The 21893-nt window shown below is 41.9% G+C and overlaps 1 protein-coding gene across 1 annotated transcript; it reads right to left on the reverse strand.

The window, feature by feature from the left end:
• Positions 1-296: 296 nt before the first annotated feature.
• LOC131989277 (sialoadhesin-like) lies at positions 297-18790 on the reverse strand. Its single transcript, XM_059354467.1, has 8 exons — positions 18703-18790; positions 17213-17327; positions 14819-14967; positions 14000-14266; positions 4784-5053; positions 3631-3873; positions 632-766; positions 297-542 (listed from the first exon to the last, which is right to left on the reverse strand). The coding sequence occupies exons 1-8, from the start codon at positions 18788-18790 to the stop codon at positions 439-441; spliced, it is 1371 nt and encodes a 456-aa protein (XP_059210450.1). The 3' UTR covers positions 297-438.
• Positions 18791-21893: the final 3103 nt, after the last annotated feature.

Raw genomic sequence — 21893 nt, forward strand, 5'->3', positions numbered from 1 at the left:
TCACTGAAACACTCAATGAAACAAGAAACAAAAAGAGACGCTGTTTAAAAAGAGTCTTTACTCAGCTCTCACATCAACAAGGTGACTGAAACATCATTTTTCAAACTTAGAAATATAAGTCAAAACAAAAACAATCAAGAAAACAAAAGGAAACACAGCAATTTAAAACCCTCAGAGGAGCAGGAGGAGGCCATCAGAGGAGCAGTAGGAGCAGGAGGAGGCTCTCAGAGGAGCAGTAGGAGCAGGAGGAGGCCCTCTGAGGAGCAGGAGGAGGCCCTCTGAGGAGCAGGAGGAGGCCCCCTGAGGAGCAGGAGGAGCAGGAGGAGGCCCTGAGAGACATAATAATCACACAAACCAAAACGACTCCAGCCGTATCATGTACAAAAATAGAAAAACATCTTTTTTAAAGTATTTAAAATGTACATGAGGAGAGAACGTTTAGAAATGATGCTCGGTGGTGACATCAGCGTCCACATCGTCATAGTTGGGGTCATCATCCCCGCTGGTCGGGGACATCGTCATGGAAACAGGCTGCTTCCTCCCTGCAGAGGTAAATAATAATTCTATTAATGAGCTGATAAATGACTTGATGTGAAGTATGTTGTAAGAACAAAGAAGCTGCAGGAGTCACCTGGGGACCTGCGTCGATACACCGACAGCATGAGCGCTGTGGCGCTGCAGTACGGAAACACCACCAGCAGGTGGCGCATCACTGTCAGCAGTAACGGGGTCGGCTCTGCAGCGGGCCCCGCCGCGCCATGAGGACCTGCACACAACAAACACCTGGTGAGCACACACTCAGAGAGCATGCTGGGCATGTGTGTCAGCAAAATAATAATAATAATAATAATAATAAAAATAAATAGAACAATAACGTGATTTAATTTCTCTTTCTGAACATCTTCACAGTTTTGGATGATGAGATTATTTCCATATTTTAAAATAATTTACTTTTGGTCATTTCACTTTTTTCTCTCTCTTTACAAAAATAAATCCTAAAAAACACTGAAAAGTCTGTTAAATAACAGGAAACAACTGTCAGTTATTTTACAGAGAATTCCTTTGAAAATACAGATAATATACAGTAATATATATTTAAAAATATACATCTGTAGAATACTGTACATATTTACTTTAATATGAAGGGAAGTGTTTGGCAACTTCTGCTGCCAGATATACATATATATGTATATTTAACCTACATTTACTAATGTTACTATAATAAAGCAGAAAGTTAATTTTCACATTCAGCAGTCTGATGTGTATTTCTTTGTTCACTGTAATTCAAACCAAAAATCAAACCATGAAGCAACAGAATAATATTATGAAAAAAAAAACGTCCCATTACATCAATTAACAGATTTCAACAGTTATTTCTTATAATGTTTATGTAAATATTTGTAATAAAAGTAATTTATTTTTATGGCACTGACACATAATGTAGAAAATAAAGAAAAGCCCTTTAAAATATTTGTATGATTATGATTATTATTATTATTATGTTTTTTGTGAAGAAAAATGAAGAAATATCCTTGTAAGAGCAATCTGAAAAACCGTTAAATATGCTTTTCTACAGAAATCTTCCTGCGTTTTTAATATGGGAGTCAATGAGGCTGTTGGTGCGTGTTGGTGGCGCATCTCTGCGTCTTACGCCCAAACTATAACTCTGACAGCTTTACCAGAGGATTGTGAGGGAGAAGACTAATTTTCCTACGTTTCTATGTATAAATTATTTCTTTCGAGTGAAATTTGCGGCCTGGAGCGCAGTTTTCAAATTTATTTTTTGACATTTTTTTCTCTTTCTCTACACTCTGCACGATGCACTAACCAGATCCTGTTAAAAACATTAAATCCTGCTCCTCAGACACACTGTGAATACATGAGAAAATATATTCACATTTCTACAAAGTAGTTTTTTTGTTTTTTTTGGAGAAATTCGACTTTTTTTTCTGATTTCTGTCATTCTAACTGTGTTCTTCTGCACAAAGACATGTTTGAGTTGTTCCCACTTTCAGCCTTGATTGTTCTGATTCCACAGAGCTGCAGGACTTATAGATTTATATAGATTTTATATGTTGCAGTGAAACACAAGGGCACAGAAAGGGGAATGGAAAAAGAACAAAAAACGTCCCGTTGGGGTTCCAAGTTAACTTTAGTTTGGCTGAATTAGAAACTTCTCAAAGGACTGATATCTCTACAGATCAAATAAACTGAAATGAGGAACATCTTTTCTTTCTCTGTTTAGTTTCCATGTGATCATGTTTTAGTTTGTGGGTTTATCACCTCGCTTCTGTCATTAACTGATATACAAAGAGGAAGGAGACGTGTTAACACCCTGTCAAACTGTTGTTGATCTTATTTTAGCCAGAGAAGAGGAAACAACCAGAGTCTGAAGTGCAGGCTGTTTTTAAAACCTAAACTGACCTGAGGTTCATTTCTCTTCAGTTCTGATCTTCAAAACAAACCAAAGTCAGTAAACCTCTTCTATCATGTCTAAAACTCTCAGATTCTGTCTGAGGAACCTGATCCAAGAGTCAGAAATGAGGACGCAGGGCGGACAGAGTGGTGGCAAAATAAAAGTAAAAACACTCAAAGTTCTGCTCTGTTTGACACTAAATGCACCATAATTTACTAAATGAACATCATGTTATGTTGAAGAAGACTTGAGACTAACGATTGAGATCATAAACTCACCACTCACTCTCTCTTTACAAAAAGAAATCCTAAAAAAAAGTGAAGTCTGTTAAATAATACGAAACAACCATCAGTTATTTTACAGAGAATTCCCTTGAAAATACAGATAATATACAGTAATACATATTTAAAAATATACATCTGTAGAATACTGTACATATTTACTTTAATATGACGGGAAGTATTTGGCAACTTCTGTTGACAGATATCTATCTATCTATCATTATATATATATATATATATATATATATATATATATATATATATATATATATATATATATATATATATATATTTAACCTACATTTAATAATGTTACTATAATGTCAATTAACAGATTTCAACAATTATTTCTTATAATGTTTATGTAAATATTTGTAATAAAAGTAATTCATTTTTATGGCACTGACACATAATGTAGAAAAGACGTTTCTATGTATAAATTATTTCTGTAGAGTGGAATTTATACACACCCATTATAATCTCAGAATTTCTCCAAAAATGATCATGATCATTGAACAGGGACTGATAAAAAACTATATGACCTATCGAAACGTGGATTAATACACCAATACACAAGACTTGTGTCTACTGTTTAAAGTTTAAATGGAGTCTCTAGGTGAAATTATGCCGGAGAAGTAGACGTTTAAAAATCTCCAATTATTGTTCTTTTTCGCTCATTTTTTTCGGCCGTCCCATTCACTTCAATGCAAAATTTTGGTTCTTTAAGTACATTTTGATGCTGATACTTTTGTACTTTTACTTCAGTAAGTTTTTTAATGCAGGACTTTTACTGTAGTGGAGTAATTTCACATTGTGGTATTAATACTTTTACTGCACTAATGGAGCTGAATACTTCTTCCTCCAGGGCTTCAGAAAAGATGAAACATGTAATCTTGTGTCAGCAATGCAGTTAAACTCAAATCAAACACTGACTTCTGACCAGCAGCCGGCTGGATGGAGACACTCCAACACCGCTGATGTTGCACTTGTAGAGACCTTCATCAGACCTGGAAACATGGCGGATGGTCATGTGACCTTCAGGCGCAGTGCTGATGAGGGAGCCATCTTTAAAGAAATCAGCTGCGTAGTCGGAGGAATTCCTTTTTTTACAGCGCAGAGTGACATCATGTCCCTCCATCACAGGGAGGACAGGAATCTGCAGGGTCACCTTCTTGTCTGAACACAGAGAGAAACAGGTCTGTGTCACCATAGTGGACGCCATCGACATCATTTGGGAAATATGGTCATAAAGTCACAGGAAAAAAAATTAGACCATTGTTTTCTTCAATTTCTTGTTCATTTTAATGCCTGGTACAACTAAAGGTACATTTGTTAAGACACATATCATGATAACAACAAAAATAGCTGATAAGAGTTTAATTTAAGAGCTGATATCTAGACATTTTCCATGGTTTTATTGATTATGACTGTGGTTATTCTCAAGAAAACCATCAGCAGTAACGGGGTCGGCTCCTTCATTTTCATTCCTCAATTTAGAAATATACATCTGTAGAATACTGTACATATTTACTTACTGCTAGATATAATATATATATATATATATATATATATATATATATATATATATATATATATATATATATATTAACCTGAATGTTCCTATCATAAAAAAGGGAGTTCATTTTACATTCAGCAGTCTGAAGTATATTTCTTTCTTTGTTCACTGTAATTTAAATTAATATATATATATATATACATATATATTAATTTAAATTAGACATTTTGGTGGTTTTTAAGACATGGTTTTCTTGATAAGGATTTTGGTTATTCTCAAGAAAAGCATGGAAAATGTCTGGATATCTGCTCTTAAATTAAACTTTTTTGAGCTTTTTTTGTTGTTATCATTATATTTGTCCAAACAAATGGACCTCTAGTTATACCAGCAACAATGGTCTAATAATTTTTTTCCATGATTGTATATCACATTGACTTATAAAGGAATGTGCTTCTTTTTTCAGCTGGTGGTCGCCCCCTGCTGCCCATCAGAGAGAATGCAGGCTAATAGCACTTGGCTACACTCATCAGCTCTCTCGTTCTTACTCATTTAGAGTTAAACTGCTCCTACCGTACAGAGTGATGTCCAGAGAGTTGCTCCTCTGCTTTGTAGGAGACTCACACCAATAGGTGGCGCTGTCGTGCTCCTTGCCGGTGGTGATATGACAGCCGGACTCGTTAGCCTTCCCATACTTTTCTCCACAGATGGGGTTCATGTTGGACCGGACGACCTTCCACCCGGAGAAGCTGCTGTTGAACCCGCAGCTCAGGAACAGGTTCTCGTACTCAAACAGCTGAGCCAAGTCAGGGAACGGCGTGAGTGAGGCCGGCTCGGAATCATCTGGGGACGCAAAGAGTTAAAAATCAGTTCAGCTGCAGCTCCTCTAACGTCCACTAGATGCTGCTGCAAGAAAACTCTGCTTTGCTTCTTCGGCAAATTGTGAATGAAAAAAATACCAAATTTCCAATCATTTGACTCATCATCACAACATACAGTCATGGAAGAAATGATCAGACCACCCTTTTTCTTCAATTTTGTGTTCATTTAAATGCCTGGTTTAATTAAATGTACATTTGTTTGGACATATATAATGATAACAACAAAAAAAGATGATAAGAGTTTAATTTAAGAGCTTATATCTAGACATTTTCCATGGCTTTCTTGATAATAACTGAAAACATTATCAAGAGATCCATGTTAAATGTCTAGATATAAGCTCTTAAATTAAACTCTTTTTGTTGTTATCATTATATTTGTCCAAACAAATGTACCTTTAGTTGTACCAGCCATTAAAATGAACAAGAAAATGAAGAAAACAAGGGTGGTCTAATCATTTTTTCCCTTAAATATAGAGAAAAAAGAGTCTCTCGAGGGTCTGAATAGTCTAAATATAGAGACAAAGGTTCTCTAGAGGGTCTGAAAAGTCTAAATATAGAGACAAAGGTTCTCTACAGGGTCTGAATAGTCTAAATACAGAGACAAAGATTCTCTAGAGGGTCTGAATAGTCTAAATATAGAGACAAAGGTTCTCTACAGGGTCTGAATAGTCTAAATACAGAGACAAAGATTCTCTAGAGGGTCTGAATAGTCTAAATATAGAGACAAAGGTTCTCTAGAGGGTCTGAATAGTCTAAATATAGAGACAAAGGTTCTCTAGAGGGTCTGAATAGTCTAAATATAGAGACAAAGGTTCTCTACAGGGTCTGAATAGTCTAAATACAGAGACAAAGATTCTCTAGAGGGTCTGAATAGTCTAAATATAGAGACCAAAAGTCTCTAGATGTCAGACACCAAACAGGACGAGGACCACAAGAGCGTCACGTTCTACAGTTTATTGAAGGATTTGGGGAAAGGGAGTGTATGGGTGTGAGTCCAGAGCTGTGAGGCGTCTCACTGAGATTGCGGGGTGGGTTCCAGAGCACACTCGATGATTGTCCGGAGTCACGGGGCAGAAGATGAAAGACGTAGTTGAGCAGGTCCGATATCACAGGTAGGAGTCAGAGGCGTGTGAAGACAGGCAGGGTAACTGGTACTGGTTTGCAGACGATCTGACAAGGAGGTACTGAAAGCCAGGGCTTATATACAGAGGGTGATGAACAGGGAATGCAGTGCAGCTGGCAGGTTAATTAGTGCAGGAGTAGATACAGGTGTGGCTGATCAGACAGAGCTGAGACTGGAGCAGCAGCAATTAGTGCTGTTAACAGGGCAGAGAGAGAAAGCTCATGACAGAACCCTCCCCCTAAGGGACGGCCCCAGAAGTCCCCAAAAAACATCAAACTGGGCGGGCGGAGGGGGAGCCGGCGGAGGGTCAGAACTCCTCTGAGCGGTCAGACTCCATGGCCTCATCCTCCGAGGGGGCCTGAGAGGTGCCATCAGGGGCCAGGGCAGGGTCAGAAACTGGGCAGGAGGAGCGACGGGACCCCTTAGGACGACCCCGACGGATGGCAGGCTGGTCCGGATGCAGACGGTGGAAGTCGGCGATGAGAGTCCGGTCCACAATTCGACTGGTCGGCACCCAGGTTCTCTCCTCAGGCCCATAGCCCTCCCAGTCGACGAGATACTGGAGGCCCCTACCCCTCCGTCTGGACTGAAGCAGGCGTCGAACGGTGTACACCAGCCCACCGTCGATGAGGCGAGGAGGAGGAGGAGGAGGTGCCGCTGGGACCAGCGGGCTTACATGCACTGGTTTGACTTTCGAAACATGGAAAGTGGGGTGCACCTTCATGGAAGCTGGCAACTGGAGCCGGACCGCGGTTGGACTGATGACCCTCTCGATAGGGAATGGGCCGATGAACAGAGGTGCTAGCTTACGTGATACCACCCTCAGCGGCAGGTCCTTGGCTGACAGCCACACCTTCTGGCCAACACAGTAAGTGGGTGCTGGTGTCCTCCGACGGTTAGCCCCAGTGGCATAGCTGGTCACTGACTTGAGTAGTGTGGCACGGGCTTGTGACCAGGTGCGGCGGCATCGGCGAGCATGGGCGAGGGCAGACGGGCAGGAAACCTCTCCTTCCTGGCTGGGGAACAGAGGGGGCTGGTAGCCATATACACACTGAAAAGGTGACATACCAGTGGCAGAACAGGTGAGGGAGTTGTGGGCGTACTCTACCCATGTCAGTTGTTGCGCCCAAGCCTGGGGCTTACGGGAAGCCATGCATCGGAGCGCCTTCTCCAGTTCCTGGTTCGCCCGCTCTGACTGACCATTGGACTGGGGATGAAATCCAGAGGTGAGACTTACTGTGGCCCCTAGAAGATGGCAGAACTCCTTCCAGAATGTAGAGGTGAATTGTGGGCCTCGGTCTGAGACAATGTCCTTGGGCAGCCCGTGTAGACGGAAGACACGATCTATAACAACCTGGGCAGTCTCTCTAGCAGATGGCAGCTTCAGGAGGGGAATGAAGTGCGCCATCTTGCTGAACCGGTCAACCACAGTGAGAATGACAGTCATTCCATCCGATGGGGGCAGGCCTGTTACAAAGTCCAGGGAGACGTGGGACCAGGGTCGTGTGGGCACAGGCAGAGGCTGGAGTAATCCAGCGGGTGGCTGGTTGGAGGATTTGTTCTGGTTGCAGGTGAGGCAAGCACGGACAAATTCTCTGACATCCCTTCTCAAGGAAGGCCACCAGAAGCGCTGGGCAAGGAGATGGCAGGTGCGGGCTGAACCCGGGTGGCAGGCAAGGCGGGAGTTGTGTCCCCACTGTATGACCCGGGATCTCAAGTTCTCAGGGACGAAGAGACGGCCATCAGGGCATGCACTGGTGCCGGGATGGTCACGGAGAGCCTCTTGAACCTCTTCCTCAACATCCCAGGTCAAAGCAGCTATGATACAGGGATCAGGCAGGATGGGTGCAGGTTCCTGGGAAGGGGCGTCATCCTTCTGGAACTGGCGGGAGAGAGCATCCGGCTTGGTATTACGTGAACCTGGGCGGTATGACAGGGTGAAGTTGAATCTGGTGAAAAACAAGGCCCAGCGGGATTGTCTGGAGTTGAGGCGCTTGGCAGTGCGGATGTATTCGAGGTTTTTGTGATCTGTCCAGACCAGGAACGGGACCGTGGACCCCTCCAGCCAGTGACGCCACTCCTCCAGGGCAAGCTTGACGGCCAAAAGCTCACGGTTTCCAATGTCATAATTGCGCTCTGCAGGCGAAAGCCGGCGGGAAAAGAATGCACAGGGGTGCAATTTGTTGTCCTCCACTGCCCGTTGAGAAAGTACGGCCCCGACTCCCATGTCCGAGGCATCCACCTCGACGACGAACTGTCGGTCTGCATCCGGCATCAGGAGGATGGGTGCAGTGGTGAAGCGGGCCTTGAGGGTCTGAAAGGCTTTGTTAGCCTCTGGGGTCCAGACAAAGGGGTGTTTGATACTGGTCAGAGTGGTGAGGGGAGCGGCGACGGTGCTGTAGTTCCGGATGAACTTCCTGTAGAAATTGGCAAAGCCAAGGAACTGTTGCAACTTCTTCCTATTCTCCGGAACTGGCCAGGAAGTAACTGCCGAGACCTTTGCGGGGTCCATCTGGATATTTCCCTCAGCCACGATGTATCCCAGGAATGACACAGACTGAACATGGAACTCGCACTTCTCTGCTTTGACATAGAGGGAGTTCTCCAGGAGGCGACGGAGGACCAGTTGGACATGACGAGTGTGTTCAGACAGAGTTCTGGAGAAAATCAAGATGTCGTCCAGGTACACGAAGACGAACTTATTCAGCATGTCCCGCAGCACATCATTCACCAGAGCCTGGAATACCGCTGGTGCGTTGGTGAGGCCAAATGGCATTACCAGGTACTCGTAGTGGCCGGTGTGGGTGTTGAATGCTGTTTTCCACTCGTCGCCTTCTCGTATGCGCACTAGGTGGTACGCATTACGAAGGTCCAGTTTCGTGAAAATTGTGGATCCCTGGAGCAGCTCAAAAGCAGAGGTGAGTAAGGGCAGAGGATACCGGTTCTTCACTGTGACGTCGTTCAGACCTCGGTAATCAATGCAGGGCCGAAGAGAACTGTCTTTCTTTCCCACAAAGAAGAACCCGGCACCAGCAGGAGAAGAAGACAGGCGGATGATTCCAGCTGCTAGGGAGTCCCTGATGTAATCCTCCATGGCCTTTCTTTCTGGAGGAGACAGTGAGTAGAGGTGACCCTTAGGTGGAGCAGATCCAGGGAGAAGGTCAATGGCGCAGTCGTACGGACGGTGTGGGGGCAGAGATGTAGCTTTGGTCTTGTTGAACACTTGCCGGAGGCCATGGTAGCATTCAGGAACATTAGAAATGTCAGGGGCAGTGCTGGGGGGTATTGAGCTGGTGGGCAGCGAGGCAGCACGCAAACAGGTCAGGTGGCAGTCATCTCCCCACTCTTTGACAGTTCCGGAGGCCCAGTCGAGGTGAGGATTGTGAAGATGGAGCCATGGGTGGCCCAGGATTAGGGGTTGGCCCGGGGAGCAGAGTAGGTGGAAGCAGATGGTCTCTTGGTGGTTGCCTGACACCAACATTGAGAGGGGGGCTGTGATGCTGGTAACTGTGCCAAGTACGTGACCGTCCAGGGCCCGGGCTGGAACGGGAGCGGCCAAGCGGTGGCTTTCCAAGCCCAGCTGACGAGCAAGTTCTGTGTCCATAATGTTTGCTTCTGCGCCAGAGTCTACCAGGGCTGCCAGAGTGTGGGTTGTATCAGACAGGTAAAGACAGACTTGGATCAGGGTTTTATGATTGATGGAGGACTGAATGTTCATTGAGCTCAGCCGGATTCCTCCTACATCTGGTGAGCTCCGGCTTTTGCTGGACAGGTGGCGACTCGATGCCCATCACCGCCACAGTACAGACACAGGTTAGAGGTGATGCGTCGCTGCCGCTCTGCAGGGGTTAGGGAGGCGCGGCCGATTTCCATCAGTTCAGGCTGGTCCGGCTGGTAAGATGGTGGGGCAGGAGAAGACGGGAGAGCAGTCGGGCTGCTCCATGTGCTGGTGGATGGACTGTTGCGCCCTCTCTCTCGACGACGGGCCTGGATCCTGCGGTCGATGCGGACAGCCAGAGCAATGGCTTCGTCGAGGGTGGAGGGTTGATCATGGGAAACCAACTCATCCTTTATGTAGTCCGCCAGGCTGTGGAGGAACGCATCCACCAACGCCTCCACGTTCGAGGAGCTCCGACTTGCCACTGTTCGAAAATCGATGGAGTAATCCGCCACGGTCCTTCTGCCTTGGCGAATACTCATCAGGGTCTGTGATGCCTCAGCTGTTGTGGATCCCAAGTCGAAGACCTTGAGCATCTCCTCGGCGAACAGGTTGAAGGTAGCACATGCAGGGGTCTGGCGCTCGAACTCAGCCGTTCCCCACAGTCGAGCCCGTCCCGTCAGGTGTGTGATCACATAACCTACTTTAGCCCCTTCAGTGGCAAAGGTTCGGGGTTGCAGGCTAAACTGGACACGGCAGCTCGTCAGAAATGCCCGTACCTGAGTTGGGTCGCCGTTGAACCGCTCTGGATTGCCAATCTTGGGTTCTGGGGATACAGCAACAGCGGCGGCAGTGACCAGGGCAGATGACTCGGGAGCTGGGCCGGTGGGCAGACCGGCTGAAGCTGACGGAGGAGTAAGGTTGGTGAGAAGTTGAATAACCATGACAAGTTGTTGTTGCTGCTGCTGAATCTGTTGCTGTTGCTGCTGGAACTGCTGTTGCTGTTGATGGCCGACCTGGAGCAGGGAGGCAATGTCATCAGTCATGCGGTTAACCTCTCTCTCTGTGTGTTCCAGGCGCTGCATGGCAGTGGGTTGTTCAGGTTCGTCGGGTTCCATGCTGGGTGGGACGTGCGCTGGGTCCATGTTTGGTCAGATCGTACTGTCAGACACCAAACAGGACGAGGACCACAAGAGCGTCACGTTCTACAGTTTATTGAAGGATTTGGGGAAAGGGAGTGTATGGGTGTGAGTCCAGAGCTGTGAGGCGTCTCACTGAGATGGCGGGGTGGGTTCCAGAGCACACTCGATGATTGTCCGGAGTCACGGGGCAGAAGATGAAAGACGTAGTTGAGCAGGTCCGATATCACAGGTAGGAGTCAGAGGCGTGTGAAGACAGGCAGGGTAACTGGTACTGGTTTGCAGACGATCTGACAAGGAGGTACTGAAAGCCAGGGCTTATATACAGAGGGTGATGAACAGGGAATGCAGTGCAGCTGGCAGGTTAATTAGTGCAGGAGTAGATACAGGTGTGGCTGATCAGACAGAGCTGAGACTGGAGCAGCAGCAATTAGTGCTGTTAACAGGGCAGAGAGAGAAAGCTCATGACACTAGAGGGTCTGAATAGTCTAAATATAGAGACAAAGAGTCTCTAGACGGGTCTGAATAGTCTAAATATAGAGACAAAGAGTCTCTAGAGGGTCTGAATAGTCTAAATATAGAAACAAAGAGTCTCTAGAGGGGTCTGAATAATCGCTAAACATAGAGACAAAGTCGCTAATTTGGCAACACTGTAGATCTTGTGCACTTTTAGCAACCCCTTTCATTGAGGCAGGGAAGAGTAAAATGACAGAGAAGGGAAAATGAATTCACAGAGCAGTGACCAGATTTGTGGTGAAGGTTTAACACCCTTTTGCCACAGAAGATTGCCTTTGAGTTTCGGTCGGTTAATGCATATTTTCTGGTAATCTGCTCAGATGAAACCTAGAATTGTCAAAGTTAAGTGTTGTATTAACCAGTGTAGTTATGTCTCATTTATTCCTGTAAGTTCTGTTAATTCCACAGCACAAAAACTGTTAATTTGCCAAAGTTGAAAAGTGCAGTTGTATTTTTGTTTAATGTGTTCATTTTTAAAGAAGCATTCTCTGTTTTATGTTCAAATTAATTTTGGATCAAGTTGAATGCAAAGCACTTTAAATAGTGTATTATATAGTATGTTGTTGTTGTATCAGTTGGGCCTAAAACCCCAAAATTTCCTCAAATTTTTTCTCGGAACCAATAAGAGTAGAACTGAGCAATTATTAGTGCATGCTGGATATGCTGTATCTTCTATCTAAAGAGGAAGATACTAAAGAGTTAATGCAAACAAACCATTTGTATAATTTAATTCCTCACCCAATGAGAATCGATAAGAGAATCAATAAGGAATTGTATGGATTAGCAGTATCTATGATAGAATCAGAATAGTAAATACTTTACAATTACCATCCCTAGCTGACAGCTTTAGTTACTTTTTTTTAGATTGAGATTCAACCTTCAAAACATGATACATTTCAAAAGGATTCTGCATTTTTATAAATTAAAGCACACGCAGGTATATTAAAATGGTCCAGTAAAACTTAAATGCATCAATAATTATAATCCAATGATATATTTGGAATATATAAAGTACATTTTAATGCTTTTGTACTTTTACTTCAGTAAGTTTTGATTGCAGGACTTTTACTGCAGTGGAGTCATTTCATAGTTTTACTTCAGTTACAGATCTGAAATCTTGCAGCACTGAGTGACGTGAGATTGTGACATGAAATATCTTTTCCTGAACCCAACAAGTGGTTTTGGGCTCCAAATCTAACCCAGAAGTTCTGTTTAGGTCGTGTAAAACTGCGACAATGTGGCTGTTGTTGGAGAGTCTGAACGGGGCGTTAAAGGACCAACAAAAAGCTTCAAATGTGTGACGAGACAAGTCTTTTAAAGCAGTAGTTCTCAACCTTTTTGAGTCGCGACCCCCAATTTAACATGCATGTTGTCCACGACCCCCGCTCACTGAACACAATCTCACACACACAGTTCAGATCACCCAAAAAACAAACAATGAATGACCACAAAATGACTAAAAATACACAAAATGACCAAAAAAGACACAAAATGACATCTTGTGACAAAATGACCAAAAAAAGACAAAATGACTAAAAAAACACACAAAATGACTAAGAAAAGACACAAAATGACCAAAAAAGAAAACAAAATGACATCTTGTGACAAGATGACCAAAAAAAGACACAAAATGACGCAGAAAATAAACAAAATGACCAAAAAAAGACAAAATGACTAAAAAAAGACACAAACTGACTAAGAAAAGACACAAAATGACCAAAAAAGAAAACAAAATGACCAAAAAAGACACAAAATGACCAAAAAAAGACACAAAATGACCAAAAAAGACACAAAATGACATCTTGTGACAAGATGACCAAAAAAAGACACAAAATGACACAGAAAATAAACAAAATGACCAAAAAAGAAAACAAAATGACCAAAAAAGACACAAAATGACCAAAAAAAGACACAAAATGACCAAAAAAAGACATAAAATGACCAAAAAAAAAGACACAAAATGACTAAAAAAAGACACAAAATGACTAAGAAAAGACAGAAAATGACCAAAAAAGGAAACAAAATGACAAAAAAAACACAAAAGGACCAAAAAAAGACACAAAATGACCAAAAAAAGACACAAAATGACCAAAAAAAGACATAAAATGACCAAAAAAAGACATAAAATTACCAAAAAAGAAACAAAATGACCAAAAAAAGACACAAAATGTCCCCAAAAAAGACACAAAATGACCAAAAAAAGACACAAAGTGACCCAAAAAATCCCCAAAATGACCAAAAAGACTAAAACACATTTACACATGAACACTTTAACAAAGTGGAGACAGAGCTGACTTCCAAAATGATTTGGCGACCCCCAGAAATCATCTCGCGACCCCAATTGGGGTCCCGACCCCAAGGCTGAGAACAGCTGCTTTAAAGTTACGTACTATTCATACACTTACAGAGGAAGACATAAATATGTAATGGAGATAAAAGAACCTCAGCAGATTAATAAGGTCTGGTGTTCACCTTTTATCAGCAGCCAGCTGGTTGGAGAGTCGACGCCACCGCTTTGACATCTGTAGACGCCTTCATCAGACCTGGAGAAGTTGCGGATAATGTGACTTGCAGACTGGGTTCTGATGCGGGAGCTGCCTCGAAAGAAGTCTCCTGGAGTGGTCTCGAAAGAAGTCTGCCTGAAGTCGAGGCTGGAGGACTTCTTGGTTTTGCAGTGAAGCGTGACGTCGTGTCCTGGCTCCACGGGGAGGGCGGGGCTCTGCAGAATCACCTTTGAGTCTGAATCAGAGCGTTCCCTTTGTTAGTTCACATGTTTCTGAAAACTTTAGTGCTTTTAAAAAGTTATGCAGACAGAATCGACCATTTTTAAGAATTAACATTAAAGATTAATATGTGTATATTTGACTTTTGAACAGTTTACAGTTTATGAAGTTGTTATTTAGCCTCTCTGGGGGGTAAATCATGTATTTAATTTTTATTTTATTTTATACATGACCTTTGCATTTTTTGTTTTTGTATTTTAAGATTTGCATTTATGGTTGTTTACTGTTGTTGGATGGAAAGTGTTTGGAAACTTTTGGTGCCAGACTTTTGACTGTTTTTTGCGATTTTATTTAGTTTTTTCAGTCTGCAGTTTGTGTTTCCTTTCAGTGTGTTTCTTCACTTGTGGGCTTCTATAGAACTGAATCACCGTAGAAACCTATGAGTCACTTCTCTTTTCATGATATCGCTTCCTTTTCAACAAGTTTTGTAGGAAAATAGTTGACAAAACTGTACAGCTGCATGGAAAAGTGTCTCCCTGAAGCAGAAAGAAGAGGAAGTTGCTCTCACCGGTGACACTGATGCTGATGGTGTTGCTGCTGTCTTTGAGTTGGGACTGACACCAGTACACGCCGCTGTCCGTCGGCTTCACTGTCTTCATCGTGCAGATGGACATCGTCCACACGCCCCAGTTCTTCCCGCATTCAGACGGCTTAAAACTGGAGACACAACACCGCAGCTTATTACCAACCCCTCTGTGTTATTATAGATAGATAGATAGATAGATAGATAGATAGATAGATAGATAGATAGATAGATAGATAGATAGATAGATAGATATACTTTATTTATCCCAAGCTGGGAAATTACAGTGTAGCAGCAGCATTACACACAGAGACAATAACAACACAATTAAGTAAAAAGAACAACCTAGGCATACTTCAAGCAATAAAATATAAAAATACAATAAAAATATAATAAAATTTAAAGTGTCTAAAGAAGGAGTAGAATAGAATTCCAGTGCAGAATAAATATGAATATACAGTATGAAAATGTTGGTGCTATGAAACAAATAAGGTGCAATGAACAGTGTGCATAAAAAACACATAAAGTGCATAGACAGTATGTAATGAACCAGGTTATTGTTTGTTATTGTACAGTGTGATGGCATGTGGCAGGAAAGATTTTTTGTATAAAAGATTTTTTGTATCAACCCCTCTGTGTTATTACCAACCCCTCTGTGTTATTATCAACCCCTCTGTGTTATTACCAACCCCTCTGTGTTATTACCAACCCCTCTGTGTTATTACCAACCCCTCTGTGTTATTACCAACCCCTCTGTGTTATTACCAACCCCTCTGTGTTATTACCAACCCTTCCGCGTTATTACCAACCCCTCGGCGTTATTACCAACCCCTCTGTGTTATTACCAACCCCTCTCCATTATTACCAACCCCTCTGTGTCATTACCAACCCCTCTGTGTTATTACCAACCCCTCTGTGTTATTACCAACCCCTCTCCATTATTACCAACCCCTCTGTGTTATTACCAACCCCTCTGTGTTATTACCAACCCTTCCGCGTTATTACCAACCCCTCTGTGTTATTACCAACCCCTCTGTGTTATTACCAACCCCTCTGTGTTATTACCAACCCTTCCACGTTATTACCAACCCCTCTGTGTTATTACCAACCCTTCCGTGTTATTACCAACCCCTCTCCATTATTACCAACCCCTCTCCATTATTACCAACCCCTCTGTGTTATTACCAACCCCTCTGTGTTATTACCAACCCCTCTGTGTTATTACCAACCCCTCTGTGTTATTACCAACCCCTCTGTGTTATTACCAACCCTTCCACGTTATTACCAACCCCTCTGTGTTATTACCAACCCTTCCGTGTTATTACCAACCCCTCTCCATTATTACCAACCCCTCTCCATTATTACCAACCCCTCTGTGTTATTACCAACCCCTCTGTGTTATTACCAACCCCTCTGTGTTATTACCAACCCCTCTGTGTTATTACCAACCCTTCCACGTTATTACCAACCCCTCTGTGTTATTACCAACCCTTCCGTGTTATTACCAACCCCTCTCCATTATTACCAACCCCTCTCCATTATTACCAACCCCTCTGTGTTATTACCAACCCCTCTGTGTTATTACCAACCCCTCGGCGTTATTACCAACCCCTCTGTGTTATTACCAACCCCTCTGTGTTATTACCAACCCCTCCATGTTATAACCAACCCTGCGGTGTTATTACCAGCCCCTCCGTGTTATTAAAAAACTCTTATTCTTTTCTCTTCTTTTCTTCTTTAACATATAGCACTCCTTAGCAATGACAGTTAGCTCTTAAAGTTATGTACTTACTCGATTCCTGTGGTCTATGTTTAGTACCATCAGGTTGAATGCACTTATTGTAAGTCGCTTTGGACAAAAGCGTCTGCTAAATGACATGTAATGTAATTACCAAACCCTCCGTGTTATTACCAACCCCTATGTGTTATTACGAACCCTTCATTGTTATTACCAAACCCTCCGTGTTATTACCAACCCTACGTGTTATTACCAACCACTCTGTGTTATTACCAACCCCTCCGTGTTATTACCAACCCCCTCCGTGTTATTACCAACGACTCTGTTATTACCAACCCCTCCGTGTTATTGCCAACCCTGCGGCATTGTTACCAACCTCTCCATGTTATTACTGTATAATAGCAAAAATAAAACTCATGACTCCACGGTGGCACTGTGATAATAACATTTAGAATAAAAATATGAACAGCTATGCATCGGGATCTTTTAGAGTTAAAGATTAAAACGTGAATGAAAAATAATCAAAGACGAATATGAAAATATATATTTATATATTTTTCAAATTTACGAGTACATCTCTTGTTGTTGTTTTTCTTAAATAACTCAGTTTGTTGTGCTGTAATGTGTGTCAGAGCGCTCACCCTCCGGTCGTGTATCTCCACACCGTCCAGTTCCCAGAGTCCAGCTGATTGCAGCTCAGTAACACATTGTCATACTCATAGAACTGAGAGAAGGGGGGCGAGATGGATACAGAGACTGGGGACAGAGTATCAAAATATTTACATTGTTATGTTTATTTCATATCTCATATATATATATATATATATATATATATATATATATATATATATATATATATATATATATAACAACTAACAATTTTGTAAAAAAACAACAACATTATTTTCTATTTAGTGTCCTTTAATTTTTCCTCTTTACTTGTTATTTATGTATTTCCTCAAAAAATGTTGTAATAGTTATTTTCATATTCATATATATATATATATATATATATATATAAATATATATATATATATATATATATAACAACTAACAATTTTGTAAAAAAACAACAACATTATTTTCTATTTAGTGTCCTTTAATTTTTCCTCTTTACTTTTTATTTATGTATTTCCTCGAAAAATGTTGTAATAGTTATTTTCATATATATACATAGATAGATAGATAGATAGATAGATAGATAGATAGATAGATAGATAGATAGATAGATAGATAGATAGATAGATAGATAGATAGATAGATAGATAGATAGATAGATAGATAGATAAAATAATAGAAATATTTATAGATTTATAGATGCAAATATATATATATATATATGATATAGGCCTAAATGGTAAATGGACCTGCACTTATATAGCACTTATATAGCTCTCATTCAAAGCGCTTTACACTATAGACTGCGCTCATTCACCCTTTCACACACACATTCATACTGGTGGCAGAGGCTACCCTAAACGGTCCCACCTGCCACCATTGGGAATTCATTCACACATTCACATTCACACACCGATGAACACAGCACATCGGGAGCAATTTGGGGTTCAGTATCTGGGATACTTCGACATGTAGGCTGCCATGGTCAGGGATCGAACCACCAACCCTTCGGTTGGGGGCCAACCGACTCTCCCAACTGAGCCACAGCCGCCCTGATATATATATATATATATCATATAAATAATAAATAAATTGATTTTGAAATATATATATATATATATATATATATATACATAAATAAAATAATAGAAATACTTATACATATACATTTTTCTATACATATATGAATAATAAAAAAATGGAAATACTCTTACACACACACACACATAAATATAGACAATAAATAATCCATCACACACATTCTTGAGGCTGAACTCACCTCGACTATGGACTGACGTCTGGCAGATGCTCAACAACACTGAAACACACACACAGTCACATCAGTATGTGTGTGTCTGTGTGTGTGTGTGTGTGTGTGTGTGTGGTGTGCATACAAACTCGACATATTCTGTTCTACAAAATAATGTTAAAACATTTAATAACTCCATTGAAATAATCCAGCATAAACACAAACTGTCCCTAACATTTAGTTATTATAGTTGTCGGTACTCACGGAGGAGCGGCAGCATGCTGTCTGCAGGCGGGAGCGGCTCTGACCGGCTGACGGCCAGCTCGTGTGGTGACAGCATCCTGTTCAACATGGAAACCACAACGGGGCGGAGGGAGGATGTGAAAACAGCACACAGTCCTTTTTTTTTTTACAACATGTTTTCATGTTTCTGCTGCCTCACTGAGCTGTCAGTCACCTGAGACACACACAGCTCACATCACACCTGTTGGTCTGTGTCCTCTGAAGATCCTCATGGTGTGTTTGTCTGCAGTGGAACTGTTTTTTTTTGTCTTTTGTGCAGCTCACTGATCTTCCTGAAAGAGAACCTGATGGCCAAAACATGCACTTACTGTCAAAACCTCCACTTAAAACTCCTCTCTAAGATTTAATTTGACATTTTTATGTTTATTGCATATCTCATGCAGCTATTTAGCTTAGCATAAAGGCTGGAAACAGAGGGAAAAGTTAGCCTTGCTGTGTCCAAAGGTAAGAAAAGAACCACAGACCTGCTCAGCTGATGAGTCTCTCCATGTGTGTTTGTCAGCAGGATGAGACTAAAACCTGATTTTCATCAAAACGTGATGCAGCTGGGTGGAGGAAGGACACGATGAGGCAGACACACGTACAGTACAGGCCAAAAGTTTGGACACACCATCTCATTCAATGCGTTTCCTTTATTTTCATGACTATTGAAATTGTAAATTCATCAAAACTATTAATGAACACATGTGGAATTATGTACTTAACAAAAAAGTGTGAAATAACTGAAAACATGTCTTATATTCTAGTAAGCAAAGGGTGGTTACTTTGAGGAATCTAAAATACAAGACATGTTTTCAGTTATTTCACACTTTTTTGTTAAGTACATAATTCCATATGTGTTCATTCATAGTTTTGATGCCTTCAGTGAGAATCTACAATGTAAATAGTCATGAAAATAAAGAAAAACCGCATTGAATGAGAAGGTGTGTCCAAACTTTTGGCCTGTACTGTATATTATGTATATGATGTGGCGTTCACACTTACTAATAATAAAAGGAATAGATTTTATTTGTATTGCACTTTACATTTTAAGTTGACTGCAGCAGAAACACTGCACCATGCACACCAACACTGGCTCGTCCTCGGTGTGACATCCTGTGGACGCTGAGCTTCTGCCTACATGTGAACTTTATGTCTCGTGACTTTTGAGTTGTGAAGTTCCCTCTAACAGCTCGTCTGGGTGTGCAGACAAACTCTGGCTCACTTACAGATTTTCAATCTGATCAAAGAGCAGATAACAAACTCTTTGTGTTCAATGCTTCAGTTTATCTGCTGATAGTTTGTCAGGGCTCAGCCCGATCTCTCTCCTGACAGTTAACACAGTTATTCTTACATTAGATTTGTTTTTGTTTGTCTTTTAGTTGTTTGTTTGTTTGTTTGGGATGCATGCATATCATAATTGCAATCAAAACACACACTCTGCACACTACAAAACACAAGAATAACACAACCACCAAACCAAAAGCACACAAACCACAAAAGTTAAACGTTAAAGGGTGCTGCAGGTTAATGCTAATCTAATCTAATAATGATAATAGATTTTATTTGTATTGCACTTTACATTTGAAGTGCTACAGAGAATTAAAAAAACAGTGAGAGGAACACGATACCAATAATAGAATAATTAGGCGTTGAAAGCAGAAACTAGAAAGACAATTAACGAAATTCTTTCATAAAAAGAAAGGTTTTTAGGTGTCACTTAAAGACGTCTACAGTCTGTGGAGCCCTCAGGTGGCCAGGTGGTCAGATGCATGGTGCGGAGCTTGGTTCTGGGTGCTGGGAGGGCGTTTGTGGCTGCAGAAGTACTGTTCTAGAAAGACTGCAGTCTTTGGATAGTCTTGCCAGAGATCCAGACTGCATGACAGTGGTGGAGCCTGGGGGAGACAAAGACTGCAGAGACACGAGGCCGATAGAGCGTAAAGAAACATGCAACAGCAACAAGCCGAAAGCTTCACTCCCCAGAACAGAAAGCTGGGTTGGAAGATGTCGGCTGGCTGTGTTCCTGACACCAGACTAGCCCCTGGTCTCTGTCTCTGTCTCTGTCTCTCTCAGGCTGCTGGTAAACGGCTGCTGTGGTCTGAGGTGTGAAACAGGAAACACTTGCTGTTTCTCTACCCTGTGACTTTCATCACATAGATTTACTTCATGGTATTGCTCTTTCCTTTCTATGTTTCTCATTTCTTGGAGGTCCGTCCACTACGCTGACTCGACTGGTCTGTTGGGCCTGGTGACCTCACAAATCTGCATATACTTTGAAGGAGATCAGTGTCTGTGTAGCGGCTTAGTACTCTCTCTCTCTCGTGCGTTGTGTCATTTACGGTTGAAACGAGGACATTTGATCGGCATCCAGCCATTTATTCTGGTAAGAGACATTAACATTAGGTGCATCCCTCATTCAGCCACAAGGTCCGAATGCCTTGCTAATTACAATCAACACAAAATACAAAAATCATACCTGGTAAGAGACATTAACATTAGGTGCATCCCTCTGAAAAATATAAAATGAAAAGACACTGTCAACTTTCTACTAAAATAAAGTGAAACTAAATGAATGAATATAAAAAAAGACGGAGCTCATAGCCGTAACCTTACCATTAAACCACAAGGTCTGAATGCAGCTGCCCCCAGGTACACGACACTAAACCCCAGGGGTGCTGCGTTCAATACCCATGGTTATTCAGAGATGGCAAGTGGAATCACATTACTAATGACCTGATTAACTACATCTGCATGTCCAATATGTTCTCAATTTAAACTCTTTCTGTTAGGCTCTTTTAGAGGGAGTCAGAGGTTGCAGTCAGTAATTTTTTAGGGGGAGACACGTAGAACTGATACCATTTGTTACACACATTTGGTGTAAAACTATAAAATGTTTAAACACGGTCCAGAAACATTCAGACTACAAGACCTTCAGAACAGCAGAGAAAAATCCATGCTGGGATTTTTGTACTAGGAGACAGAATGAGTGATTCGGAGACAAAATGAGGAACTGGGAGACAAAGTGAGTGGTTTTATACACTGAACTCAAGTTTCACTCACTAACGTCATTACACATGAAGAACATTGGGCTCATTGAATCCACAAGAGTCTCAGCTTTCCAGTCAGACCCGATTAATGCAGCTCACAGACTGTTTAGGTAGCCCAGGATACAC

Source organism: Centropristis striata, chromosome 17 (assembly GCF_030273125.1).
Source record: "Centropristis striata isolate RG_2023a ecotype Rhode Island chromosome 17, C.striata_1.0, whole genome shotgun sequence".
Taxonomy (NCBI): Eukaryota; Metazoa; Chordata; class Actinopteri; order Perciformes; family Serranidae; genus Centropristis; species Centropristis striata.

Excerpts from the sequence above, each read along its gene's own strand:
- LOC131989277 (XM_059354467.1), bottom strand. The coding sequence starts at position 18,790 with ATGTTGAACAGGATGCTGTCACCACACGAGCTGGCCGTCAGCCGGTCA. Across the intron at positions 767-3,630 it reads CAGCCGGCTGCTGGTCAGAA|GTCCTCATGGCGCGGCGGGG; the intron begins GTCAGTGTTTGA and ends TGTTGTGTGCAG. Across the intron at positions 543-631 it reads GTATCGACGCAGGTCCCCAG|GGAGGAAGCAGCCTGTTTCC; the intron begins GTGACTCCTGCA and ends TTACCTCTGCAG.